This window comes from Salmo salar, unplaced genomic scaffold (assembly GCF_965601325.2).
Source record: "Salmo salar unplaced genomic scaffold, fSalSal1 ptg000687l, whole genome shotgun sequence".
Taxonomy (NCBI): Eukaryota; Metazoa; Chordata; class Actinopteri; order Salmoniformes; family Salmonidae; genus Salmo; species Salmo salar.
This window is the reverse complement of record NW_027675464.1, coordinates 368,740-395,907: the sequence shown is the minus strand read 5'-3', so window position 1 is coordinate 395,907 and position 27,168 is coordinate 368,740. Positions and strand designations below refer to the sequence as shown.

The window sequence follows — 27,168 nt, the reverse complement described above, 5'->3', positions numbered from 1 at the left end:
CTTCCACAAGAAATGTTCATTTGTTCGATAAAGTCCATAATTTATGTCCAAATACCTCCGTTTTGTTGGCGCGTCCAGAACACTATTCCAAAGGCACGAGACGGGGGCGCAAATAAATAGACGAAAAGCTCAAAAGTTCCATTACAGTTTGTAGAAACATGTCAAACGATGTTTACAATCAATCTTTGGGGTATTTTTTATGTAAAAATGCGATAATTTTCCAACCGGACAATAGCGTATTCATTCCAGAAGGAAAAGAAGGAAAGGCGCACCTCACCAAGTCCCATGTCCTCAGACAGGCCACTCATTGACTGAGCTCCTGTTTTCTGCCTAGTAACAGGAGAAGGATGAAACCCCCCTGCAGGCCCCCCTGTGGCTCAGTTGGTAGAGCATGGTGTTTGCAATGCCAGCATGGTGTGTGCAACGCCAGGGTTGTGGGTTCGATTCCCACGGGGGGCCAGTACAACAAAAAAATGTATGTATTCACTACTGTAAGTCGCTCTGGATAAGAGCGTCTGCTAAATGACTAAAATGTAAATGTAAACCAGTTTCTAAAGACTGTTGACAGCCAATGGAAGCCTTAGGAAGTGCAACATGACCCCTTAGACACTGTAGTTTTGATAGGAATTCAAAAGAAAAACTACAATTCTCAGATTTCCCACCTCCTGTTTGAATTTTTCTCAGGTTTTAGTAGATACAGTATGTAGATACAGTATGAGTTCTGTTATACTCACAGACATCATTCAAACAGTTTTAGAAACTTCAGAGTGTTTTCTATCCAAATCTACTAATAGTATGCATATCCTACCTTCTGAGTCTGAGTAGGAGGCAGTTTAATTTGGGTACGTTTTTCATCCGAACGTGAAAATACTGCCCCCTATCCCTAAGAGGTTTTAACAAACCTCCAAACGAGCTTCAATGCAATACAGCACTCTTTCGGTGGCCTCCAACTGCTATTAAATGCTAGTAAAACAAAATGCATGCTCTTCAACCGATCGCTGCCCGTACCAACCCGCCCGACTAGCATCACTACTCTGGACGGTTCTGACCTAGAATATGTGGACAACTACAAATACCTAGGTGTCTGGTTAGACTGTAAACTCTCCTTCCAGACTCATATTAAGCATCTCCAATCCAAAATTAAATCTAGAATCGGCTTCCTATTTCACAACAAACCCTCCTTCACTCACGCTGCCAAACATACCCTTGTAAAACTGACCATCCTACCCATCCTTGACTTCGGTGATGTCAGTTTCAAAATAGCCTCCAACACTCCAATCAGCAAACTGGATGCAGTTTATCACAGTGCCAACCGTTTTGTCACCAAAGCCCCATATAGCACCCACCACTGCGACCTGTATGCTCTCGTCGGCTGGCCCTCGCTACATATTCGTCGCCAAACCCACTGGCTCCAGGTCATCTACAAGTCTTTGCTAAGGTCGCCTTAACTCAGCTCACTGGTCACCATAGCAACACCCATCCATAGCACGCGCTCCAGGAGGTATATCTCACTGGTCATCCCCAAAGCCAACACCTACTTTGGCCGCATTTCCTTCCAGTTCTCTGCTGCCAATGACTGGAACGAATAGCAAAAATTGCTGACTTTGGAGACTTATATCTCCCTCACTAACTTCAAGCATCAGCTATCTGAGCAGCTTACCGATCGCTGCAGCTGTACACAGCCCATCTGTAAATAGCCCATCCAACTGCCTACCTCATCCCCATGTTTTTATATACTTCTTTTGCTCTTTTGCACCCCAGTATCTCTACTTGCACATCATCATCTGCACATCCATCACTCCAGTGTTAATTTGCTACATTGTAATTACTTTGCTACTATGGCCTATTTATTGCCTTACCTCCTTACTCCATTTGCACACACTGTATATAGATTTTTCTGTTGTGTTATTGACTGTACATTTGTTTATCCCACGTGTAACTCTGTGTTTGTGTCGCACTGCTTTGCTTTATCTTGGCCAGGTCACAGTTGTAAATGAGAACTTGTTCTCAACTGGCCTACCTGGTTAAATAAATAAATAAAATCTTAACTTTATTGACAACACCCAAATGGATACTGTCATTAACGCGGTTCTTCAATAATTACACATAATTCTTAATGCTTTAGGAAACATATTAAACAGGAGATTCAAATATCCTTACAATTATAGTCCAAGGTAGTGTGAAATGTACTCATAAGCAACCTGGAAATGGAGGTTACTCCCCTGAATTTCCCCCATTCACATTCAGAATACATTGTGAAAAACTAAAATCTTTGCTCACCATTTTTGCTCCAGGCAGATATAGTACATCCATAACTATCGCTTTCCTCATTAGCAGGGAGGAGTTTCTGCAATCAAATTTCCCTCGTGCTGCAATTTTAGCAAATACAGAAAGGGGCCTATATTGGAGACCAAAAGTCGTCTGGCACACTGCTTAGAGTTTCAACAACATGAATATCTTATTTCTAGCCTACAATCATCGATGTTACTACTAATGTGAAAACAAGACAAAATATGACTATTCTTGCTCATTTTAAGGCAAATGTCAAATTTTTACATTCATTACAGATGTCAGTTGTTGTACAACATCATGGCTACGCTGTTGGCATCACCTTTTACAGTGGATTACCGCTGTTGTGGGCCTTTAATCATCTGTCTGACTTTGTTGTTCACACAGGAGTGAGACGGACCTACCGTGGGTCCTCTGGGGAGCCTCAACAACCTCATGATGCTGACAAGGCAGAGAAGAGTCTCTCCACATTAGAACACCTCAAGAAACACCCGCAGAGATCCACAGGGAAGAGAACTCACTGCTGCTCTGACTGTGGGAAGAGGTTTGTTTCTCCAGGACATTTAAAATCACACGAGAGAATACACAGGGGAGAAACCTTATAGCTGTGCTCAATGTGGGAAGAGATGCACCCAGTCAACAGACCTTAAAAAACATGAGAGAATACATACAGGAGAGAAACCTTATAGGTGTGATCATTGTGGGAAGAGTTTTGTTCATTCTGGGAAGCTGACTGTACACATGAGAATACACACAGGAGAGAAGCCTTATACCTGTGATCAGTGTGGGAAGACATTTGTTCAATCTCACCAGCTGACATTACACCAGAGAATACACACAGGAGAGAAACCCTATTGCTGTGATCAATGTGGGAAGAGTTTTACAAGATCTTGCGAACTGACATTACACCAGAGAATACACACAGGAGAGAAATCTTATAGCTGTGATCAATGTGGGAAGAGTTTTGCTGCATCTAGCAATCTGACTGTACACCAGAGAAGACACACAGGAGAGAAATCTTATAGCTGTGATCAATGTGGGAAGAGTTTTACAGGATCTGGCAATCTGACAAGACACCAGAGAATACACACAGGAGAGAAGACTTATAGCTGTGATCATTGTGTGAAGAGTTTTACTGCATCTAGCAATCTGACTCTACACCAGAGAATACACACAGGAGAGAAACCCTATAGCTGTGATCAATGTGGGAAGAGTTTTGGTCAATTTGGGCAGCTGACTGTACACCAGAGAACACACACAGGAGAGAAACCTTATAGCTGTGGTCAATGTGGGAAGACATTTGTTCAATCTCACCAGCTGACATTACACCAGAGAATACACACAGGAGAGAAGCCTTATAGCTGTGATCAATGTGGGAAGAGTTTTGCTGCATCTAGCAATCTGACTCTACACCAGAGAATACACACAGGAGAGAAACCCTATTGCTGTGATCAATGTGGGAAGAGTTTTACAAGATCTAGCAAACTGACATTACACCAGAGAATACACACAGGAGAGAAATCTTATAGCTGTGATCAATGTGGGAAGACATTTGTTCAATCTCACCAGCTGACATTACACCAGAGAACACACACATGAGAGAAACCTTTTATCTGTGATCAATGTGGGAAGAGTTTTGCTGCATCTAGCAATCTGACTCTACACCAGAGAATACACACAGGAGAGAAACCCTATAGCTGTGATCAATGTGGGAAGAGTTTTGGTCAATTTGGGCAGCTGACAGTGCACCAGAGAATACACACAGGAGAGAAGCTTTATAGCTGTGATCAATGTGGGAAGAGTTTTGCTGTATCTAGCAATCTGACTCTACACCAGAGAATACACACAGGAGAGAAATCTTATAGCTGTGATCAATGTGGGAAGAGTTTTACAGAATCTGGCAATCTGACAAGACACCAGAGAATACACACAGGAGAGAAGCCTTATAGCTGTGATCAATGTGGGAAGAGTTTTTCTGCATCTAGCAATCTGACTCAACACCAGAGAATACACACAGGAGAGAAACCCTATTGCTGTGATCAATGTGGGAAGAGTTTTATAAGATCTAGCAAACTGACATTACACCAGAGAATACACACAGGGGAGAAGCCTTATACATGTGATCAGTGTGGGAAGAGTTTTGCTGCATCTAGCAATCTGACTCTACACCAGAGAATACACACAGAAGAGAAATCTTATAGCTGTGATCAATGTGGGAAGAGTTTTGTTCATTCTGGGAATGTGACTGTACACCAGAGAATACACACAGGAGAGAAATCTTATAGCTGTGATCAATGTGGGAAGAGTTTTGTTCATTCTGGGAATCTGACTGTACACAAGAGAACACATAGAGGAGAGAAACCTCTTAGCTCTGCCCAGAGATAATCTGATAAAAGATCTCTGATCAAATATCAGAAAATACATGGAGTTGTTTCATGATATCAATAAATAAACTTCACAATGTAGAATGTTAACACATTGTAGTAGGACAATGTAAAAACGTATAAACGTTTGCCCCTTCATCAATTGATTTCAACATGATATGGATATTAGCCTTGGGGAAAATCCAGGCTCTGAAAGGGTTGTTACACTTACCACGTTGGTGACCCACTTGAATCAAAATGCAAAACTTCAAAATGTATCTGGCTGTTTTCTACAAGTTGTCCTCTAACAAGTGATGTACACATTATTCCCAGATTCCGTGTGGTTTTTGAGCTGTTAGTTTTAACAGGACGTGCAACTTCATCTCCCTCCTGTCACACAAATGATTTTAGCATGATATCGATGAATAAGTGTTGTGTTCCTTTGTTTAGCAACCCCTATATTTAAATGCGTCACTCCAAAATGTAGCTGACTGTCTTCTTCAGGTTGTCCTCTAATCAGTGAGGTGAAATATATCTCCCATTTCCATGTGTTTTTTAGTTGTGTTAGTTTCAACAGCACGTACAACCTGATTTCCCCCCTAATCGATATCAGTGATTTATTGCTACTTGTCAAAACAACAGTGTTTCTGGTGCTTGTACAGTTTATAAGGTGCTTGTTTAAAAAATACAAGTAATATGATTATTGTGGCAGATGTTTGTGTTCATAGCACATTTTATGTTTAGGTTTTCAATTTATCACAAACTGTTTCTGCATATTGGTTATTGATTTGGACACGCCCACCAGACATTATTTCCTAAAGGACTTAATGATGAAATGCCTATGTATTTTATGTTGTGATTCTGAACTTGAAATATTTCCCTATTTAAGATAATTCTGATGCTTTTCGTACGATGTACCCAATGATTAATGAAAACTTGTCCTCATTGTGGTTTTATTTAATGCGTCTTATTTATACACTGTAGTGTTTGTGAAATGCTTGTTATGTTTGGTAGCACTTATTTATTTGTCCTTTGCCTCCAACCCCTTTCCATGCATGGAAAATATCCCACCTAGCAAAATGTAATTGAAAAGATGTTGAAAATAAGACTATGCCCAACATCCAATACACATTCAGTTTTAGTTGAAAGTGAAAGTTGAGAAGATGTCGTTTTTTTCATTGACTTGAAAACAACTTAAATTCAACGTCCTTGCAGCCTATACACATGGACTCAGTATAATAAATTGGTCTATAATCAATTGTATTAACAATCCTACATCACTCCAGCATTTATTGACAACATTCAAATTCTAATTGTCTTTATTCCACTACTGAAGAAGCATGACTCAAATCACCTCATATTTCAAACATTCAGCCTGACAAAAGATACATGTTTTATTATTTTATGCCTCACCATTAAGTTAATTATTGCCAATACATAACAAAGGGGTGTACATTTGGTTTGATATTTCATATTTACAATTAATGTAGCATTTAGTAATCAATGATTTATGCAACCAACTGACAATTTTTGGGTACAATTATATTGACGTAATATCAGGGATCATTTTATAATGTCATTTTAGAATATCTGTGTTCATTCTCAGATGTGCCAACCCAAATGTACTAGAGCATGACATTGGGGACTGGGCCCCGATCCAACAACATGCCTATCTAGTGAACCCTGAAAAGCGAGAGAAGCTGAGGTGGAAAGTTACTACGGATATTGCCAGAGTTTCCTCTTGAAATCAGACATGTCCGTTTTAAGGGCAACTTGGTAGCTGATTGTCTCAAGGCTGGGCAGTCAAAAATGTTTTGTGTTTAGCCATTGCGTTGCCATGGATCCCAATTTATTTTGACTGCACGTTTTTCCGTATTGGAGATGAGTTTTGTTTGGGCTCGTTCCAAGTGGACGAGAGTTCTAGAAGCTAGTGAGTTTTAGGAAGACGAGAGTTCTAGAAGCTAGTGAGTTTTAGGAAGACGAGAGTTCTAGAAGCTAGTGAGTTTTAGGAAGACGAGAGTTCTAGAAGCTAGTGAGTTTTAGGAAGACGAGAGTTCTAGAAGCTAGTGAGTTTTAGGAAGACGAGAGTTCTAGAAGCTAGTGAGTTTTAGGATTCTATAGAAAGAAAAAGGATAAAAAAATTATACGTGTAATAAATAATTATTATTTTGTTTTCTTGTTTTTATTTGTTGATTGTATATTATTATTTAGAAATACGTGTTTTTTCTTGTTTTTAATTGTTGACATCCAGTAGACACCATGTTTATATTGTAGAAGGTGAAGCTTTGTAGATGATTACGTGAAATGGAAGTTGTAGAGATACTCTGAATGATCGGCTATGAAAAGCCAACTGACATTTACTCCTGAGGTGCTGACCTGTTGCACCCTCGACAACCACTGTGATTATTATTATCTGACCCTGCTGGTCATTTATGAACATTTTAACATCTTGACAATGTTCTGTTATAATATCCACCCGGCACAGCCAGAAGAGGACTGGCCACCCCTCATAGCCTGGTTCCTCTCTTGGTTTCTTCCTAGGTTTTTGGCCTTTCTAGGGAGTTTTTCCTAGGGAGTTTTTCCTAGCCACCGTGCTTCTTTCACATGCATTGCTTGCTGTTTGGGGTTTTAGGCTGGGTTTCTGTACAGCACTTTGAGATTTCAGCTGATGTACAAAGGGCTATATAAATAAATTTGATTTGATGATAACGACTGCTGGTGTAGCCTATTACCAGAAACTATAGGAGCATAACGACTGCTGGTGTAGCCTATTACCAGAAACTATAGGAGCATAACGACTGCTGGTGTAGACTATTACCAGAAACTATAGGAGCATAACGACTGCTGGTGTAGACTATTACCAGAAACTATAGCTTAACGACTGCTGGTGTAGCCTATTACCAGAAACTATAGCTTAACGACTGCTGGTGTAGCCTATTACCAGAAACTATAGGAGCATAACGACTCTTCTAAGGAAGAGGTTTTTCTGATGGTTAGGCTCTTATTTCAGAGGGGTGTCATCAATAGCCCATAATGACAAAGTGAAAACAGGTAAAAAACAGAAATACCTTATTTACTGAAGTATTCAGACCCTTTGCTATGAGACTCAAAATTGCTTTCAGGTGCATCTTGTTTCCATCTTGTTTCCATTAATCATCCTTGAGATGTATCTACAAGTTGTTCGGAGTCCACCTGTGGTAAATTCAATTGATTGGATATGATTTGGAAGGCACACACCTGTCTATATAACGTCCCAGAGTTGACATTGCATGTCAGAGCAAAAACCAAGCCATGAGGTCGAAGGTATTTAGACACCCACCAAGTTTAGCACTCACCAAAATCAGATTTACTATTAGAAAAGTTTGATTACCTTTCCTGTTCTTCGTCAGAATGCACTCCCAGGACTTCTACTTCAATAACAAATGTCTTGATACATGTGGAGAGTCAACACCTTTAGTTGCTCCACCTTTTTGGTTTACTTCCTGTCTTTGTTTGGTGTGGGTTTTTCTTTTGTTTTTCTCTTCTTGGGCAGATTTAGTGGGTCTCATGGTGGGTGTCTTTTAGGTCCCAGTTGTTGTTACTAGTCAACTTCCAGTGGACACCCCCATAGTGTCTTTCAGAGCCCCTCCTAAAAAACAAGTTATATTTTGGGTTGGATATTGCATCATATTGTTGATATTTTAATCAATGGCGTTTCCTTACAATGCTCATTAGTCTTTCAGTTGTTATTATTGTTTTTTATCCTCATATTTGTGTACTAAATATTTCTGATTATGTTCATAGTTTTTTCCTGTGAAGCCATTGTGTTGCATCCATGTCTGACATGTGCTGTATAAATAAAGCTTGTTTTGATTTGAACATATTGTAAAACAAATTAACCCAATGACTGACCAATCAACAAACTCTTGGTCCACCTTAGTATGAAAAACTATCTATCCCACTTTTCCAGCCTGCTGAAGGCGTGGTGGAGTGGTAAACACCACCCCCGGCTCTACCAGGGGCTTGAGGTGGTCTCCCACAGCTCTGCTTATGTCATGTTCTGTGGCCTTGCTGTTCCATTTCTTGACTGTCCCTGCAACACAGAAACACATTTAGTCATATTATATAAAACACTCAATGTAATGGATACGGAGCATCTATGGCCTCAGTTACACCTGGCACCTAAATGTGACTTCTGTCATCCGATCACTCCAAGCTGCATTAGGTTCAGATCTACCAGGATGGGCCTTTGACAAAGTCTGGACATAGTCAGGCCACTGAATATGCATAAGCAATGTAAAAAGATGGGGTGAATGAGGGGAAAAGTATATTTGACACAAATGACCTTCATAATAACAAAGAACAAATGTGTGTGTCTGAGGGGAAATTAACTTTCATACAGCCAAAAGGGTTGAGAAATTACACCAATATCAGTGGACAATTTGCACTAATGTAAATAAACATAATGATGGAACATATTACCTTTTGCTGACGTGATGAACCGCTAAGGGGACATAAATATTTACCATCTAAACCATGTGTGACCTCTCACCTCTCTGGCTGTAGAAGTGTTCTGCCTAACCAGTCCCTCAACAGCACTCTGACTGAGCTCCACCCTCACTGGGTCTTCAGAGGAGAGGAAGGCTGAGTAGGGATGGAAGGATCAGTCAGTCAATAAAGTGTAGAGCTGCTGTCTATGCTGTCTGACAAAATCACAATTTTAGTAGTTCATTAAAGTAAATAAGGCTTTATGACTGCTGAATACCAACTATCAATCACTTAGATCATGTATTTTCAGGTAGAGATACATCCTTGGGATGTCCCTAGCCCGTTGAAGTTGACATTTAAAATGGTTAAGGTAGGGGTTAAGGTTAGGGTTTAGGGTAGGGATGTCCCAAGGATCCCAGATAGCATTGACCATTGTGCATTCTTCTGTCTCTTTTACATAGCAGGTGATGAGTTCTGACTTCTGAACTTGAAAATATTAAATATCCTTATTATGTGAAATTGAATGAAACAATAATGTATGTTGATGGTCATATAATGTACAATATTCCATGATGTTTCTATATGATAACAATACATTAATATATTTAATATGATGTACAATATTCCATGATGTTTCTATATGATAACAATACAGTAATATATTTAATATGATGTACAATATTCCATGATGTTTCTATATGATAACAATAGAGTAATATATTTAATATGATGTACAATATTCCATGATGTTTCTATATGATAACAATAGAGTAATATATTTAATATGATGTACAATATTCCATGATGTTTCTATATGATAACAATACAGTAATATATTTAATATGTCATATTTTTTAACAATTTCACTAATTCATTTTAATGAACTTAATCATTATGACACACCCCTCACTATTGTCATTGGTTGCACTAATTGCACTGTTTGTCTACATAACCTGGTTCAAGTATTGATGACATCACCCTGAGGAAGGCACAGTGATGCTGAAACGTTGGTAAATACCCAATAAATTGCTGGGAGTTTATACATGGAGTGTGCGACTTTATTTATTTTGATAGTTTATAGTTTATTCGCCGTTAGTCAGCACCTCCTCACAAACTATTTTTCTGGGTGTGCGCCAGCTCATGTTTTTTAACCTGTTAGGGGTAGGGGGCAGTATTTACACGGCCGGATAAAAAACGCCCCTGATTTAATCTGGTTATTACTGCTGCCCAGAAACTAGAATATGCATATAATTGGCTTTGGATAGAAAACACCCTAAAGTTTCTAAAACTGTTTGAATGGTGTCTGTGAGTATAACAGAACTCATATGGCAGGCAAAAACCTGAGAAGATTCTGTACAGGAAGTGCCCTCTCTGACCATTCCTAGGGCTTCTTGACTCTCTTTATTGAAAACTTAGGATCTTTGCTGTAACGTGACACTTCCTACGGCTCCCATAGGCTCTCAGAACTCGGGAAAAAGCTGAATGATGTCTTTGCAGCCCCTGGCTGAAAAACATTAGCGCCTTTGGTAAGTGGTCTATCAGAGGACAATGAGACTGAGGCGCGTGCACGAGGCGACCCCATGTTTTTATTTTCTCTGTCTTTGAACTAAACACGCTTTCCCGGTCGGAATATTATCACTTTTTTACGAGAAAAATGGCATCAAAATTGATTTTAAAGAGCGGTTGACATGCTTCGAAGTACGGTAATGGAATATTTAGAAATGTTTTGTCACGAAACGCGTTGGGCGCGTCACCCTTATTTACCCTTCGGATAGTGTCTTGAACGCACGAACAAAACAGAGGATATTTGAACATAACTATGGATTATTTTGAACCAAACCAACATTTGTTATTGAAGTAGAAGTCCTGGGAGTGTATTCTGACGAAGAACAGCAAAGGTAATAACATTTTTCGTATAGTAAATCTGACTTTGGTGAGGGCTAAACTTGGTGGGTGTCTAAATAGCTAGCCCTGTGATGCTGGGCTATCTACTCAAAATATTGCAAAATGTGCTTTCACCGAAAAGCTATTTTAAAATCGGACATAGCGAGTGCATAAAGGAATTCTGTATCTATAATTCTTAAAATAATTGTTATGTTTTTTGTGAACGTTTATCGTGAGTAATTTAGTAAATTCACCGGAAGTGTTCGGTGGGAATGCTAGTTCTGAACGTCACATGCTAATGTAAAAAGCTGGTTTTTGATATAAATATGAACTTGATTGAACAAAACATGCATGTATTGTATAACATAATGTCCTAGGATTGTCATCTGATGAAGATCATCAAAGGTTAGTGCTGCATTTAGCTGTGGTTTGGGTTTATGTGACATTATATGCTAGCTTGAAAAATGGGTGTCTGATTATTTCTGGCTGGGTACTCCGCTGACATAATCTAATGTTTTGCTTTCATTGTAAAGCCTTTTTGAAATCGGACAGTGTGGTTAGATTAACGAGAGTCTTGTCTTTAAAATGGTGTAAAATAGTCATATGTTTGAGAAATTGAAGTAATAGCATTTCTAAGGTATTTGAATATCCCGCCACGGGATTACACTGGCTGTTGCGTAGCCCAGAGAGGTTTTTTAAGGGTAGGTAACAACACACCCGCCACGCTGATCCTCAACACAGGGGCCCCTCTGGGGTGCTGCTCAGTCTCCTCCTGTAGTCCCTGTTCACTCATGACTGCACTGCCAGGCACGACTCCAACACCATTATTAAGTTTGCCCATGCCACAATAGTGGTAGGCCTGATCACCAACAACGATGAGACAGGGAGGTCAGGAGGTCAGAGACCTGGCCGTGTGGTACCAGGAAAACAACCTCTCCCTCAACGTGATCAAGACAAAGGAGATGATTGTGGACTACAGGAAAAGGAGGACCGAGCATGTCCCCATTCTCATCAATGGGGCTGTAGTGGAGCAGGTTGAGAGCTTCAGGTTCCTTGGCGTCTGCATCACTAACAAACTATCATGGTCCAAGCACACCAAGATAATCGTGAAGAGGGCACGACAAAACCTATTCCTCCTCAAGAGACTGAAAAGATTTAGCATGGGTCCTCAGATCCTCAAAAGCTTCTACAGCTGCACCATCGAGAGCATCCTGACTGGTTGCATCTCTGCCTGGTATGGCAACTGCTCTGCCTCCGACCGCAAGGCACTACAGAGGGTAGTGCGTACAGCCCAGTACATCACTGGGGCCAAGCTTCCTGCCATCCAGGACCTCTTTACCAGGCGGTGTCAGAGGAAGCCCCCCCCCCCCCCACTCTCTGTTATCATCTATGCATAGTCACTTTAATAACTCTACCTACATGTACATATTCACCGTCTCACCTCATACTGTATTGGAGCAGCAGCAGCTGACTGCCCGGTTCAACATCAGTTCACGTCTCACCTCATACTGTATTGGAGCAGCAGCAGCTGACTGCCCAGTTCAACATCAGTTCACCGTCTCACCTCATACTGTATTGGAGCAGCAGCAGCTGACTGCCCAGTTCAACATCAGTTCACCGTCTCACCTCATACTGTATTGGAGCAGCAGCAGCTGACTGCCCAGTTCAACATCAGTTCACCGTCTCACCTCATACTGTATTGGAGCAGCAGCAGCTGACTGCCCAGTTCAACATCAGTTCACCGTCTCACCTCATACTGTATTGGAGCAGCAGCAGCTGACTGCCCAGTTCAACATCAGTTCACCGTCTCACCTCATACTGTATTGGAGCAGCAGCAGCTGACTTGATCGTTGATACTAATCATCATGTTTGAATCTGAGAGTAAATAGAGCCGACTACACTCTAAAAATGAAGGGTTCAACTGGAGTTGTTCTCAGATCCCCTAAGAACCGTAGGGTTCTTGGTCAATGAAAAACAGCCCCAAAAGGTTCTTCAAAGAACTTGTTAGATGGTGGGTTCATCGAGGAACCTCCGTTGTTGCTGGACTTCTTCCGGGAACTTCGCGATTACAACTGAAAACGATGGTGACAAGTTTGGATGCGACAACAGTTAAAAAGGTTACGTTGGGTTGATGTTTGGCTCTGAATATGTCTCGAAATAATGTATTATAATAATATAACATACTAATAATGAATAACGAAGACAATGATAGTTTTCTGTGAATATCTTCCATAACGTTACTATAGTTAATTAACGTTAATATTAGAAAGCCGGGTTTGACCGTCGGCGTTGTATGAGCTACAGTACAGTACCGTTAGCTAGCTAACGTTATGTCCTAACTAGGCACAACTAGGTTTGGATTATTTCCTCAACTATATTCTTTCCCATATATTGTATATCGTTTCCATAAAGCCAACATGGCTTTACACTCATTAATGTAAGTTTCCAATCAAGAGCAGTTCTCACTTTTGTGATAATGAACTAGCTAACGTTAGCTTCGTTAACTAACTAACTAAGGACGGTGACCTGTCCAGACGAGATGTTACAACGAACTGAATCGTCAATGGAGGTCTTCCTCTTTATATAGCCTGCTACAGCATGCAATACTATTAACTCACAAGGGGGCATAACGTTACATGTACAATACTACACACTCAGAGCCTACTGCCTCGGCCCTGTTTACGCCTCCAAGGTGCCCCCCCTCACACAGAAATACACACTCAGAGGATTTTCTAAAAACTGCACCATTTACCCAGGTCATCAGGAGCGGTCACCAAGTGAAGATTCACATCCCCATCGCCAAATGTGGTGGTTAATTTCTTTCATATCAAATGAGACAAACTTATCACACAAGTCAGAGTTATACTAAAACTAAATCTTTATTCACTTAATAATAAGGGAGCAGGTCAATACAACACACACATATAAAGTGAATCAATTGAGTGCTCTACGATAATGATGGCTGGTCGACGAATCACCCCCAGATGATTCGTTGAGAACCACGATACAAAAGTACAAAGGTATTTTAAAGCCAAGATACACCCCTTTCAACCTACATGACAAACAACAGATGAATAGAATGGGTCACAAGCTTAAGATTTGTATGCAAGATGCTTATAATTCTCAGCAGACAGTATCTGCTGTAAAAACAGTACTCTTTGTGTAGAGACCAGGGTCTGGCCCTGGGGTCATCTCTCCCTGGTACCATATAGAACAGAAACATTAACTCATGCTCTGGAATGCGGTCTCTTTAGGTTTTATCACCCAAAAGACATTGTAAATCTCCTGTCAGTGTTTTCTCCCAGAGGCCCATCCTCAGTAGAACACACAGACACAATAGTTATAAGAACCCTCTATTCTGTTGCATAAAACAACCATTTGTTGCAATAAAAGTATTATAACATAATCTTGCAATTTTGCTCTCACAGTGTCCACTGGAAGTTGACTAGTAACAACAACTGGGACCTAAAAGACACCCACCATGAGACCCACTAAATCTGCCCAAGAAGAGGAAAACAAAAGAAAAACCCACACCAAACTTAAAGACAGGAAGTAAACCAAAAAGGTGGAGCAACTAAAGGTGTTGACTCTCCACATGTATCAAGACAACTGGAGCACTGGGCCAGACACTCTTAAATAGAACCTGGACCAGCTCAGGTGAAACACCTTCCCACTAACGAGATGGACAAGCCAGCACAGGTGTAACACATACTGACTAACGAGGTGACACCAATCAGTGCACCCAAGACACATTTCAGTTGAATGCATTCAGTTGTACAACTGACTTGGTATCCCCCTTTCCCACGTGCTAATGTCCAACCTCAAAACATAAATGGAAAAACCAAAGCCTGTAACACCTTAAGACAACAAATATATCCTATATTTTGTTGGACAAGTTTGCTCACCATCAACAGAAAACAACTTCCATTTCACATTATAATCAACTACAATGCTTCACCTTCACCAATATAAACATGGTGTCTACTGGATGTCAACAATTAAAAACAAGAAAAAACACGTATTTCTAAATAATAATATACAATCGTACTATTTTTTTCTCCTTTTTCTGTCTATAGAATCCTAAAAGTCACTAGCTTCTAGAACTCTCGTCTTCCTAAAACTCACTAGCTTCTAGAACTCTCGTCTTCCTAAAACTCACTAGCTTCTAGAACTCTCGTCTTCCTAAAACTCACTAGCTTCTAGAACTCTCGTCTTCCTAAAACTCACTAGCTTCTAGAACTCTCGTCTTCCTAAAACTCACTAGCTTCTAGAACACTCGTCTTCCTAAAACTCACTAGCTTCTAGAACACTCGTCTTCCTAAAACTCACTAGCTTCTAGAACACTCGTCTTCCTAAAACTCAGTAGCTTCTAGAACACTTGTCTTCCTAAAACTCACTAGCTTCTAGAACACTCGTCTTCCTAAAACTCACTAGCTTCTAGAACACTCGTCTTCCTAAAACTCACTAGCTTCTAGAACTCTCGTCCCCTTGGAACGAGCCCAAACAAAAATCATCTCAAATACGGAAAAACATGCCGTATAACAAAACTCAAATCAAATTGTACTGCGCCGAATACAACAGACCTAACAGTGAAATGCTGACTTACGAGCCCCTAACCAACAGTGCAGTTTCAAAAACATACAGAAAAGAATAAGAGATAAAACTCATCTCCAACACGGAAAAACGTGTCAAAATAATATGTGATCCATGGTAACACACTGGTTAAACGCAAAACACAAATCTTTTTAACTGCCAACCCCAGAGACAATCAGCAACCAAGTTGTCCTCACCACGGACATGTCTGATTTCAAGAGGAAACTCCTGCAATATCCATAGTAACTTTCCACACCTCACTGCGGAGCTTCTCTCTCTTTTCAGGGTTCACTAGATAGGCATGTTGTTGGAACGGGGCCCAGTCCCCAATGTCATGCTCTAGTACATTTGGGTTGGCACATCTGAGAATGATCCCTGATATTATAAAATTACATTATAAAATTATCCCTGATATTACGTCAATATAATTGTACCCAAAAATTGTCAGTTGGTTGCATAAATCATTGATTACTAAATGTTACATTAATTGTAAATATGAAATATCAAACCAAATGTACACCCCTTTGTTAATATGTATTGGCAATAATTAACTTAATGGTGAGGCATGGAATAATAAAACACGTATCTTTTGTCAGGCTGAATGTTTGAAATATGAGGTGATTTGAGTCATGCTTCTTCAGTAGTGGAATAAAGACAATTAGAATTTGAATGTTGTCAATAAATGCTGGAGTGATGTAGGATTGTTAATACAATTGATTATAGACCAATTTATTATACTGAGTCAATGTGTATAGGCTGCAAGGACGTTGAATTTAAGTTGTTTTCAAGTCAATGAAAAAACTACATCTTCTCAACTTTCACTTTCAACTAAAACTGAATGTGTATTGGATGTTGGGCATAGTCTTATTTTCAACATCTTTTCAATTACATTTTGCTAGGTGGGATATTTTCCATGCATGGAAAGGGGTTGGAGGCAAAGGACAAATAAATAAGTGCTACCAAACATAACAAGCATTTCACAAACACTACAGTGTATAAATAAGACGCATTAAATAAAACCACAATGAGGACAAGTTTTCATTAATCATTGGGTACATCGTACGAAAAGCATCAGAATTATCTTAAATAGGAAAACAATTCAAGTTTAGAATCACAACATAAAATACATAGGCATTTCATCATTAAGTCCTTTAGGAAATAATGTCTGGTGGGCGTGTCCAAATCAAAAACCAAAATGCAGAAACAGTTTGGGATGAATTGAAAATCTAAACATAAAATGTGCTATATACACAAACATCTGCCACAATAATCATATTACTTGTATTTTTATTAAACAAGCTTCTTATAAACTGCACAAGCACCAGAAACACTGTTGTTATGACAAGTAGCAATAAATCACTGATATCGATTAGGGGGGAAATCAGGTTGTACGTGCTGTTGAAACTAACACAACTAAAAAAACACATGGAAATGGGAGATATATTTTACCTCACTGGTTAGAGGACAACCTGCAGAAGACAGTCAGCTACATTTTGGAGTGATGCATTTAAATTTAGGGGTCGCTAAACAAAGGAACACAACACTTATTCATCGATATCATGCTAAAATCATTTGTGTGACAGGAGGGAGATGAAGTTGCACGTCCTGTTAAAACTAACAGCTCAAAAACCACACAGAATCTGGGAATAATGTGTACATCCCTGGTTAGAGGACAACTGGTAGAAAACAGCTGGCTACATTTTGAAGTGGTGCATTTTGATTCCAGTGGGTCACCAACATGGTAAGTGTAACACAACTCTTTTTTTGTTAGTCACTTTTTGTTAAATCACGTAAATAGTACTCTTCCATTTCAGAGCCTGGATTTTCCCTCTGAGGCTAATATCCATATAATGTTGAAATCAATAGAACAGGGGACAAACGTTTAGGGTTCTACATTGTGACATTATTAAAATACTCCTTCTACAATGTTAAAACATTCTACATTGTGACATTAATTCATTGATATCATGAAACAACTCCTTCATGTATGTATTTTCTGATATTTGATCAGAGATCTTTTATCAGATTATCTCTGGTCACAGCTATGAGGTTTCTCTCCTGTGTGTGTTCTCTGGTGTTGAGTCAGAGAGCCAGAATCAGCAAAACTCTTCCCACATTGATCACAGCTATAAGATTTCTCTCCTGTGTGTGTTCTCTTGTGTGATGTCAGATGGCCAGATTGACCAAATCTCTTCCCACATTGATCACAGCTATAAGGTTTCTCTCCTGTGTGTATTCTCTGGTGCACTGTCAGCTGGCCAGATCTACCAAAACTCTTCCCACATTGATCACAGCTATAGGATTTCTCTCCTGTGTGTATTCTCTGGTGCACTGTCAGATTGCTAGATTGACCAAAACTCTTCCCACATTGATCACAGCTATAAGGTTTCTCTCCTGTGTGTCTTCTCTGGTGTAATATCAGACCCCCAGACTCAGTAAAACTCTTCCCACACTGATCACAGCTATATGATTTCTCTCCTGTGTGTGTTCTCTGGTGTGATGTCAGATTGCTAGATTTACCAAAACTCTTCCCACATTGATCACAGCTATATGGTTTCTCTCCTGTGTGTGTTCTCTGGTGCACTGTCAGATTGCTAGATTGACCAAAACTCTTCCCACATTGATCACAGCTATAAGGTTTCTCTCCTGTGTGTCTTCTCTGGTGTAATATCAGACCCCCAGACTCAGTAAAACTCTTCCCACATTGATCACAGCTATATGGTTTCTCTCCTGTGTGTGTTCTCTGGTGCACTGTCAGATTGCTAGATTGACCAAAACTCTTCCCACATTGATCACAGCTATAAGGTTTCTCTCCTGTGTGTCTTCTCTGGTGTAATATCAGACCCCCAGACTCAGTAAAACTCTTCGCACATTGATCACAGCTATATGGTTTCTCTCCTGTGTGTGTTCTCTGGTGCACTGTCAGATTGCTAGATTGACCAAAACTCTTCCCACATTGATCACAGCTACAGGGTTTCTCTCCTGTGTGTGTTCTCTGATGAATTTTAATGCCTGTTGATGAGGTGAATCTCTTCCCACAGTCAGAGCAGCAGTGAGTTCTCTTCCCTGTGGATCTCTGCGGGTGTTTCTTGAGGTGTTCTGATCTGGAGAGACTCTTCTCTGCCTCGTCAGCATCATGATGTTGTTGAGACTCCCCAGAGGATCCACGATAGTCCCGTCTCTCTCCTGTGTGAACAACAAAGTCAGACAGATGAAGTAAAGGCCCACAACAGCGGTAACCCACTGTAAAAGGTGATGCCAACAGCGTAGCCATGATGTTATACAACAATTGACATCTGTAATGAATGTAAAAATGATTTGACAATTGTCTTAAAATGAGCAAGAATAGTCATATTTTGTCTTGTTTTCACATAAGTAGTAACATCGATGATTGTAGGCTAGAAATAAGTTATTCATGTTGTTGAACCTCTAAGCAGTGTGCCAGACGACTTTTGGTCTCCAATATTCTGCCCCTTTCTGTGTTTGGACTATAAGGGCGACACAATTTGGTTGCAGAAACTCCTCCCTGCTAATGAGGAAACCACTAGTTATGGATGTAGTATATCTGGTAATGAGGAAACCACTAGTTATGGATGTAGTATATTTGGTAATGAGGAAACCAATAGTTATGGATGTAGTATATCTGGTAATGAGGAAACCACTAGTTATGGATGTAGTATATCTGGTAATGAGGAAACCACTAGTTATGGATGTAGTATATCTGGTAATGAGGAAACCACTAGTTATGGATGTAGTATATCTGGTAATGAGGAAACCACTAGTTATGGATGTAGTATATCTGGTAATGAGGAAACCACTAGTTATGGATGTAGTATATCTGGTAATGAGGAAACCACTAGTTATGGATGTAGTATATCTGGTAATGAGGAAACCACTAGTTATGGATGTAGTATATCTGGTAATGAAGAAACCACTAGTTATGGATGTAGTATATCTGGTCATGAGGAAACCACTAGTTATGGATGTAGTATATCTGGTAATGAGGAAACCACTAGTTATGGATGTAGTATATCTGGTAATGAGGAAACTACTAGTTATGGATGTAGTATATCTGGTAATGAGGAAACCACTAGTTATGGATGTAGTATATCTGGTAATGAGGAAACCACGAGTTATGGATGTAGTATATCTGCTAATGAGGAAACCACTAGTTATGGATGTAGTATATCTGCTAATGAGGAAACCACTAGTTATGGATGTAGTATATCTGGTAATGAGGAAACCACTAGTTATAGATGTAGTATATCTGGTAATGAGGAAACCACTAGTTATGGATGTAGTATATCTGCTAATGAGGAAACCACTAGTTATGGATGTAGTATATCTGGTAATGAGGAAACCACTAGTTATGGATGTAGTATATCTGGTAATGAGGAAACCACTAGTTATGGATGTAGTATATCTGGTAATGAGGAAACGGCTAGTTATGGATGTAGTATATCTGGTAATGAGGAAACCACTAGTTATGGATGTAGTATATCTGGTAATGAGGAAACCACTAGTTATGGATGTAGTATATCTGCTAATGAGGAAACCACTAGTTATGGATGTAGTATATCTGCTAATGAGGAAACCACTAGTTATGGATGTAGTATATCTGGTAATGAGGAACCCACTAGTTATGGATGTAGTATATCTGCCTGGAGCAAAAATGGTGAGCAAAGATTTTAGTTTTTCACAATGTATTCTGAATGTGAATGGGGGAAAACTCAGGGGAGTAACCTCCATTTCCAGGTTGATGATGAGTTCATTTCACACTACTTTGGATTATAATTGTAAGGCTCGTTTGAATGTCCTGCTTAATATGTTTGTGTTATTGTCGCAAATCAACTGCTTTATACTTAAAAAACACTTCAACCAGTAAAATGCTCTTTGGCTTTTCCATCAGCCTGACAATGAGGGTTTGTACACTCTTTGCCAAATTGGCCCATAACTTCACCTAACAACAATCATACCTATGTAATGAACGAAGAAGCACTTTGGTTGTTGTTGCATGACACACATAGTGTCCTCTAGGACCCATAACAATAACATAGACATACTGTAGGACCCATAACTTCACCTAACAATAACATAGACCTACTGTAGGACCCATAACTTCACCTAACAATAACATAGACCTACTGTAGGACCCATAACTTCACCTAACAATAACATAGACCTACTGTAGGACCCATAACTTCACCTAACAATAACATAGACCTACTGTCGGACCCATAACTTCACCTAACAATAACATAAACCTACTGTAGGACCCAAAACTTCACCTAACAATAACATAGACCTACTGTTGGACCCATAACTTCACCTAACAATAACATAGACCTACTGTAGGACCCATAACTTCACCTAACAATAACATAGACCTACTGTAGGACCCATAACTTCACCTAACAACAAATATAGGAAAATATCTGTGTGTGTTGTACAATAGCCTATCCATCAAGGAACAGTTCTCTACACATTATGAGTGAAGTATCTCTGTGTCCAAACAGACTAACGAGACCCTACAGTAAATCAAGCAGACAATAACACATTATAAACATCAATTTGTTAGGAATGTTGGATCCAACGTGGAGCACGGCATAACTGTCTTTACCAGAGTAATGAATGAAGAAGCACTTTGGTTGTTGTAGCATGTCGTGATGTTTGTCATGTGACTGTCATTCAGAAAATGATTTCCTGGATCAGCTGATGATAGTTGAACATGTGACTGTAACTAAACAGCTACAGTATTAAGTATTATGTGTAATTATTGAAGAACCGCGTTAATGACAGTATCCATTTGGGTGTTGTCAATAAAGTTAAGGTGACTCTCGGTTAGAACCATTGGATTTAGTAAACTGAAATGATTTAGGATTTCTGTGCCCATGAAAACTGTTTCCCCAGCGTAACATAAGGAGACACTAAATGTTACGTAGGTAGAGAGCATTTCAGAGATCTGAATACAAAAAAACGTCCTAACAGGACAATAACCTAAACCACAAGGCCAAATCTACACTGGAGGAGCTTACCAAGATGACATTGAATGTTCCTGAGTGGCCTAGTTACAGTTTGGACTTAAATCATCTTGAAAGTCAATGCAAGACTTGAAAACGGCTTTCTAGCAATGATCAACAACCAACTTGACAGAACAGGAAGGATTTTCAAAAGAATAATGAATATTCACATGAAGATCAGTCTCCTATTGGATGACATCACGACTTCCCATCAAGCCAACTCCTTGAAGGCCTTACTATGACATCACTCACTCCTTCTAGTTTGCAGTTGTTAAAAAAAAAAACTATTTTGCTCAAAACATTTATTTGTTTCCCATTAGTGTGTTTATACTTTACTGTATTTATATATCACTTTTCAACAGGAAAAGTTTTAAAATCCCTGGAGGACTTCATGGACAATTCATACCGTACAAAAATATATTCAAGTGTAGAATGCCCTTTTAAAAATCACACATTAGTTCAACAACTGCAGAGTTTGTGTCCCTGTTTTATAAGATAGTACTCACTGTATTTACTGGTGTTAATCAGATCAATGTCCCTGTTTTTATTAGATAGTACTCACTGTATTTACTGGTGTTAATCAGATCAATGTCCCTGTTTTATTAGATAGTACTCACTGTATTTACTAGTGTTAATCAGTTCTCCAGTCTTCTCTTCTTCGTCCTCCTCTAATGTGACAGTAATCTCCCCCTCTTCATCTTTCACTCCAAAAACTGCATCTTCCTCCTTTTCTTTCACAGTAACATCCTCCCTCCTCTTTCACTCTGAAGGCGTCTTCCTCTTCTTTCACTGAAACGTCTTTCTCTTCTTTTTTCACGGTAACAGCCTCACCCTCTACTTGTTTTTGTATTGAAACAGCCTCCTCTTCCTCCTCCTCTTTCACGAGAGCTTCTTTCTCAGTCCCAACAGACCTCTTCTTTAGCAGGAGGAGAGTAGCTTAGTGAGCGCATGGTCGGGGATGTTAGCTAGCTAGGCTAGTGCTAACTTAACCAGCCAGCTAGTTGACTTACAACGTAAATATTACATTAAATGGGGTAGCTAGTTGTTTCCACATAAGTATGTTTAAATCACAGTTACAATTAAACCAGGAAAGTGTCTAAAGAACTTGAATGTTCAGACTTTGTCGGCTAGCGAGCTACCGAGGTGGCTGCAGTTGCTGAAGAAGCGTTCCGTCCACTAGATTATACGTCACACTAGAAACATCGCCTGAAAGACACATATCGCCATCTGCTGTCTGGAGGAGGAAACGCAGTTGAGGAGGGAAAACTATTTTTATTCTTCAACGAATTATCATATTATAAAGCAGTTTTTGGGAAACGTTTTTTTCCTCTCCATTAAATATTAATATTATATCAACACGTACAAAGAGCAACAAGTGTTGTTTGATTAGTTAAGATTTTTTTATGAGAATTTTAAACAAACTCTACATCTACTCCACATCTGTATTTCTGATTCAGTCAAATAACTACATATCAAAATAAGCACCTAGTTATTGATACCCTTGATAAAGATGAGAAAAAATTACTGTATAAAATAAATAAATAAACTTTACCCACTACCAGGATATTTTAGCCCAAAACCTGGTTACCTCTCTGCTAGGAGGCTGAAACTTGGCCATAAGTGGATCTTCCAGCAAGACACATCAACATCCACGAAGAAATGGTTAATTGAGCACAAAATCAACATTTTCAATGGCCATCTCAGTCTTCGGACTTGAACTCCATTGAAAACCTGTGGTTTGAATTGAACAGGGCAGTCCATAAGCGCAGACAAAATAAATCAAAGACCTGGAGAGATTCTGTATGGAGGAAGGGTCTAAGATCCCACCCAATGTGTACTCTAATCTCATAAAACATTTCAGTGTCGTTATCCTCAGTGTTGTTGCATAACAATCAGGCAGTAGAACAACAATAATCATCACCCTCTTGACCAATCTTCCCTCCCCTTAACATTGGTTTGATTCAGACCCTGTCAGTGTACCAGGTGGACATTGGGTTGATTCAGACCCTGCCAGTGTACCAGGTGGACATTGGGTTTTGATTCAGACCCTGTCAGTGTACCAGGTGGACATTGGGTTGATTCAGACCCTGCCAGTGTACCAGGTGGACATTGGGTTGATTCAGACCCTGTCAGTGTACCAGGTGGACATTGGGTTTGATTCAGACCCTGTCAGTGTACCAGGTGGACGTTGGGTTGATTCAGACCCTGTCAGTGTACCAGGTGGACATTGGGTTGATTCAGACCCTGTCAGTGTACCAGGGTGGACATTGGGTTTGATTCAGACCCTGTCAGTGTACCAGGTGGACATTGGGTTTGATTCAGGCCCTGCCAGTGTACCAGGTGGACATTGGGTTTGATTCAGACCCTGTCAGTGTACCAGGTGGACATTGGGTTTGGCCTCTCTGAAGCAAGGGGTTATTACTCTTATACCTAAACCACACAAGGATCTCCTAAGTATTGATAATTGGCGTCCAATCACACTCCTAAATAACGACTACAAAATTATAGCCTTAATCTTTGCAAAAAGGTTAAAGTCTTGCTTAAATGATCTGATTGATGAATGTCAATCAGGGTTTATGAAAGGGCTGATCTAATTATCTAATAATCTGAGGCTGATATTAGACTTGGTTGAGTATCGTGATCTATTAGATGACTTCCCTGTTATCCTATTTCTGGATTTTCAGAAAGCATTTGATACAGTAAGTCACAATTTTATCTTTGATTGTCTTAAGCATTTGAAATTTGGTCGTTTCTTTGTTGATACTATTAGAACTCTGTATAATGGTGGCAATAGCTGTATCAAACTCTGTCATGGAACATCCTCAAGATTTAACATTTACAAAGGAATACGACAAGGTTGTCCAATTTCACCTTTTTTATTTTTGTTAGTTTCTCAAATGTTATGCTCATTAGTTCATAAAAGTCAATTTGAAGGCATTACATTCCAGTCCAGAGAGATCAAGATATCCCAACTGGCGGATGACACCTCACTTTTTTTGAAAAATGTATCTCAAGCTAGATTAGCATTGGATATCGTGAAGCAGTTCTCCAAAATCTCAGGCTTGACTTTAAATCTTTCCAAATGTGAGTTGTTTGTTTTGAAAGGGGCTGTCAACCCAGCAGATTGTAACATCTCTGAAAAAGATACTGTAACCTACCTCGGTGTAAAGATCACCAAAAATCTTAAGGCTATGAATGATCTTAATTTGAACCCTGTAACTGAATCTGTCAAAAAAATATTATCCTCATGGTTAGGGAGGGATTTAAGTCTTCAAGGAAGGGTGCTTTTATCCAAAGCTGAGGGGCTATCTCGTGCATCCTATCTTTTTTCATCTATTGACATTCCCAAATCCACTTGCTGTACCTTAGATAGGCTTTTGTACAACTTCATATGGAAAAACAAGCCACATAAGATAAAAAGAGATGTTATCACCAACAGGGTTTGTGATGGCGGTCTAAATGTCTTAGATTTCACTCTCTTCAATCAGATATCAAAGGTCAACTGGATTAAAAGGTACATAAAAAATCCTCATAGTTTCTGGAATAGTATACCTCATTTTGTTTTTCAGAAGTTTGGAGGGCTTAATTTTTTACTACAATGTCCATATATTGTGGGTAAAATTCCTGTGAAACTGGCGGTTTTTCACAAGCAGGCTTTAATGTGCAGGGCTTTGTTGTATAAACACAACTTTTCACCTCATAAATGTTTTATTTGGAACAATGGGTCAATATTACATAGAAATAAGATGTTATTTAACCATAAATGGTTCTCCAAAAACATTGTTCTTGTCAGCCAATTGGTTAATAACAGTGGGAATCTATTTACACAGAGAGAATTTATGGAAATATACAACTTTGAGGTTTCAAGCAAGGAATATGACACTGTTATTAAAGCTATACCTAGTGGGATAAAAACTTTACTTCAGAATAATGCATATTTTGGAATATCTCCGATTGTAAGCGATATTCAGTTGAATGGCATTGGTCTACTAGATACGAAATTCAACAATCGTTTAATAAGGGATATTTTCTACAGGAAGTCTATTCCCTCTGCGATATTTTGTTGGGCTTCATCGTTTGATGTAAACTGGCGCCGTGCTTGGCTCACTCCACACAGATTTATGGTGACCAATAAAGTAAAGGAGATCTCCTTTAAGATAATCCATAGATGCTATCCGTGTAATAGCTTGATTTCTAAATATGTATTTGACGTTACCAGTGAATGCAGTTTTTGTGAACTAGAAACTGAATCTATTGAACACTTATTCTGTAATTGTTTATATAGTGAAGTGTTTTGGACTGATGTAAAACTATATCTTAGCCGCAAATTGCATACAACCATTGATATTACTAAGTTTGACATATTATTTTACTACACTGATTCCACAATTGAACGTGAGTATGTCATAAATCTCTTTATTTTATTAGGAAAATCTTTCATCCACAAATCAAAATTTATGAAGATAAAGCCCCTTTTCTTAATTTTTTTATCTGATTTGGAACAGTACGTAGAATCTTTAAAACGTATACAAAACAATATGTCAAAAAAATGTATTCGATATATGTCTGTATTTGATTTGATATAATAGTTTTTTTTATTTTTCTCTAATTTCTTTGGATTCCCTCTGGCTGTTATGTTATGTTATGTTTATGTTTTGCATGTTACTGTTATTTACAACAAGTTAAATAAAGATCTGTGCAAACTAAAAAACTACAAAAAAAATAAAATAATAGTTAGCGAATACATTACTGTAAACTAAAAAAAAAAATAATAATTAAATAATAATAAAAATACAAAAAATTATGAATATGAAACTGCCTTAAATACAGATACCAGGGCCTGGACATGCAGTTAGGTTTGTTTTCCTGTAGCTACTCTCCAGTTTGCTCCCAGCAGCGTTCATAGAACATAGATCACTGTTCAACTAGGCTGCGGAGTTCCTAGGTTTAGACAGATAATTCAACCAGTGTGACCAGTGGGTTTCTTTAAATGAATGAATATGAAACTGCCTTAAATACAGATGTGAATGATAGTATGTTTTAAATTCTCACTTAAAATATGCAGTGCTCTATTTGAACGTCTCAATATAATATTATTATTTCATGAAAGGAATGAAAAATAAATTTGTGTGCAAAAAAAACAACAATCTTAACTGCATTTCCCTCCAGTCAGCAGACGGCGATGTGCGTCTTTCAGGCGATGCTGCAGCGTGACGTATAATCTAGTGGACGGAACGGATCAACAACAGCGAGTCAGCCACCTTGGTAGCCAACAGCCGAAACATTTAGACTGTTTCTGTGCATATTTGCCTCTGTGTTTTAAATATACTTCTGACATCTAGTTAATTGCCCCCATTTAAATGTTATAGGTACATTGTTAGTCAACTAGCTGGCTTGATAAGTTAGCCTAGCACTAAACTAGTCGCTCATGCTAACTAGCTAGCTAGCTAACATCCCCGAACATGAGCTCCCTAAACTACTCCCCTCCTGTTAAAGAAGAGGAGGTCTGCTGGACGGAGAAAGAAGCTCTGTGGCTGAACATTGTCATGAAA

At 39.1% G+C, this 27,168-nt stretch overlaps 1 protein-coding gene and 1 pseudogene across 1 annotated transcript; one reads left to right on the top strand and one right to left on the bottom strand.

The window, feature by feature from the left end:
• The first annotated feature begins 2,745 nt into the window (after positions 1–2,745).
• LOC145877128 (uncharacterized) lies at positions 2,746–6,679 on the top strand (annotated as a pseudogene).
• An 8,698-nt stretch (positions 6,680–15,377) lies between these two features.
• Positions 15,378–26,520, bottom strand: LOC145877117 (uncharacterized). The gene is made up of 2 exons (XM_082972409.1): positions 26,493–26,520; positions 15,378–18,716 (listed from the first exon to the last, which is right to left on the bottom strand). Exons 1-2 carry the CDS (start codon positions 26,518–26,520, stop codon positions 17,623–17,625), a joined length of 1,122 nt encoding a protein of 373 aa, XP_082828535.1. The 3' UTR covers positions 15,378–17,622.
• Between the last annotated feature and the right edge of the window lie 648 nt (positions 26,521–27,168).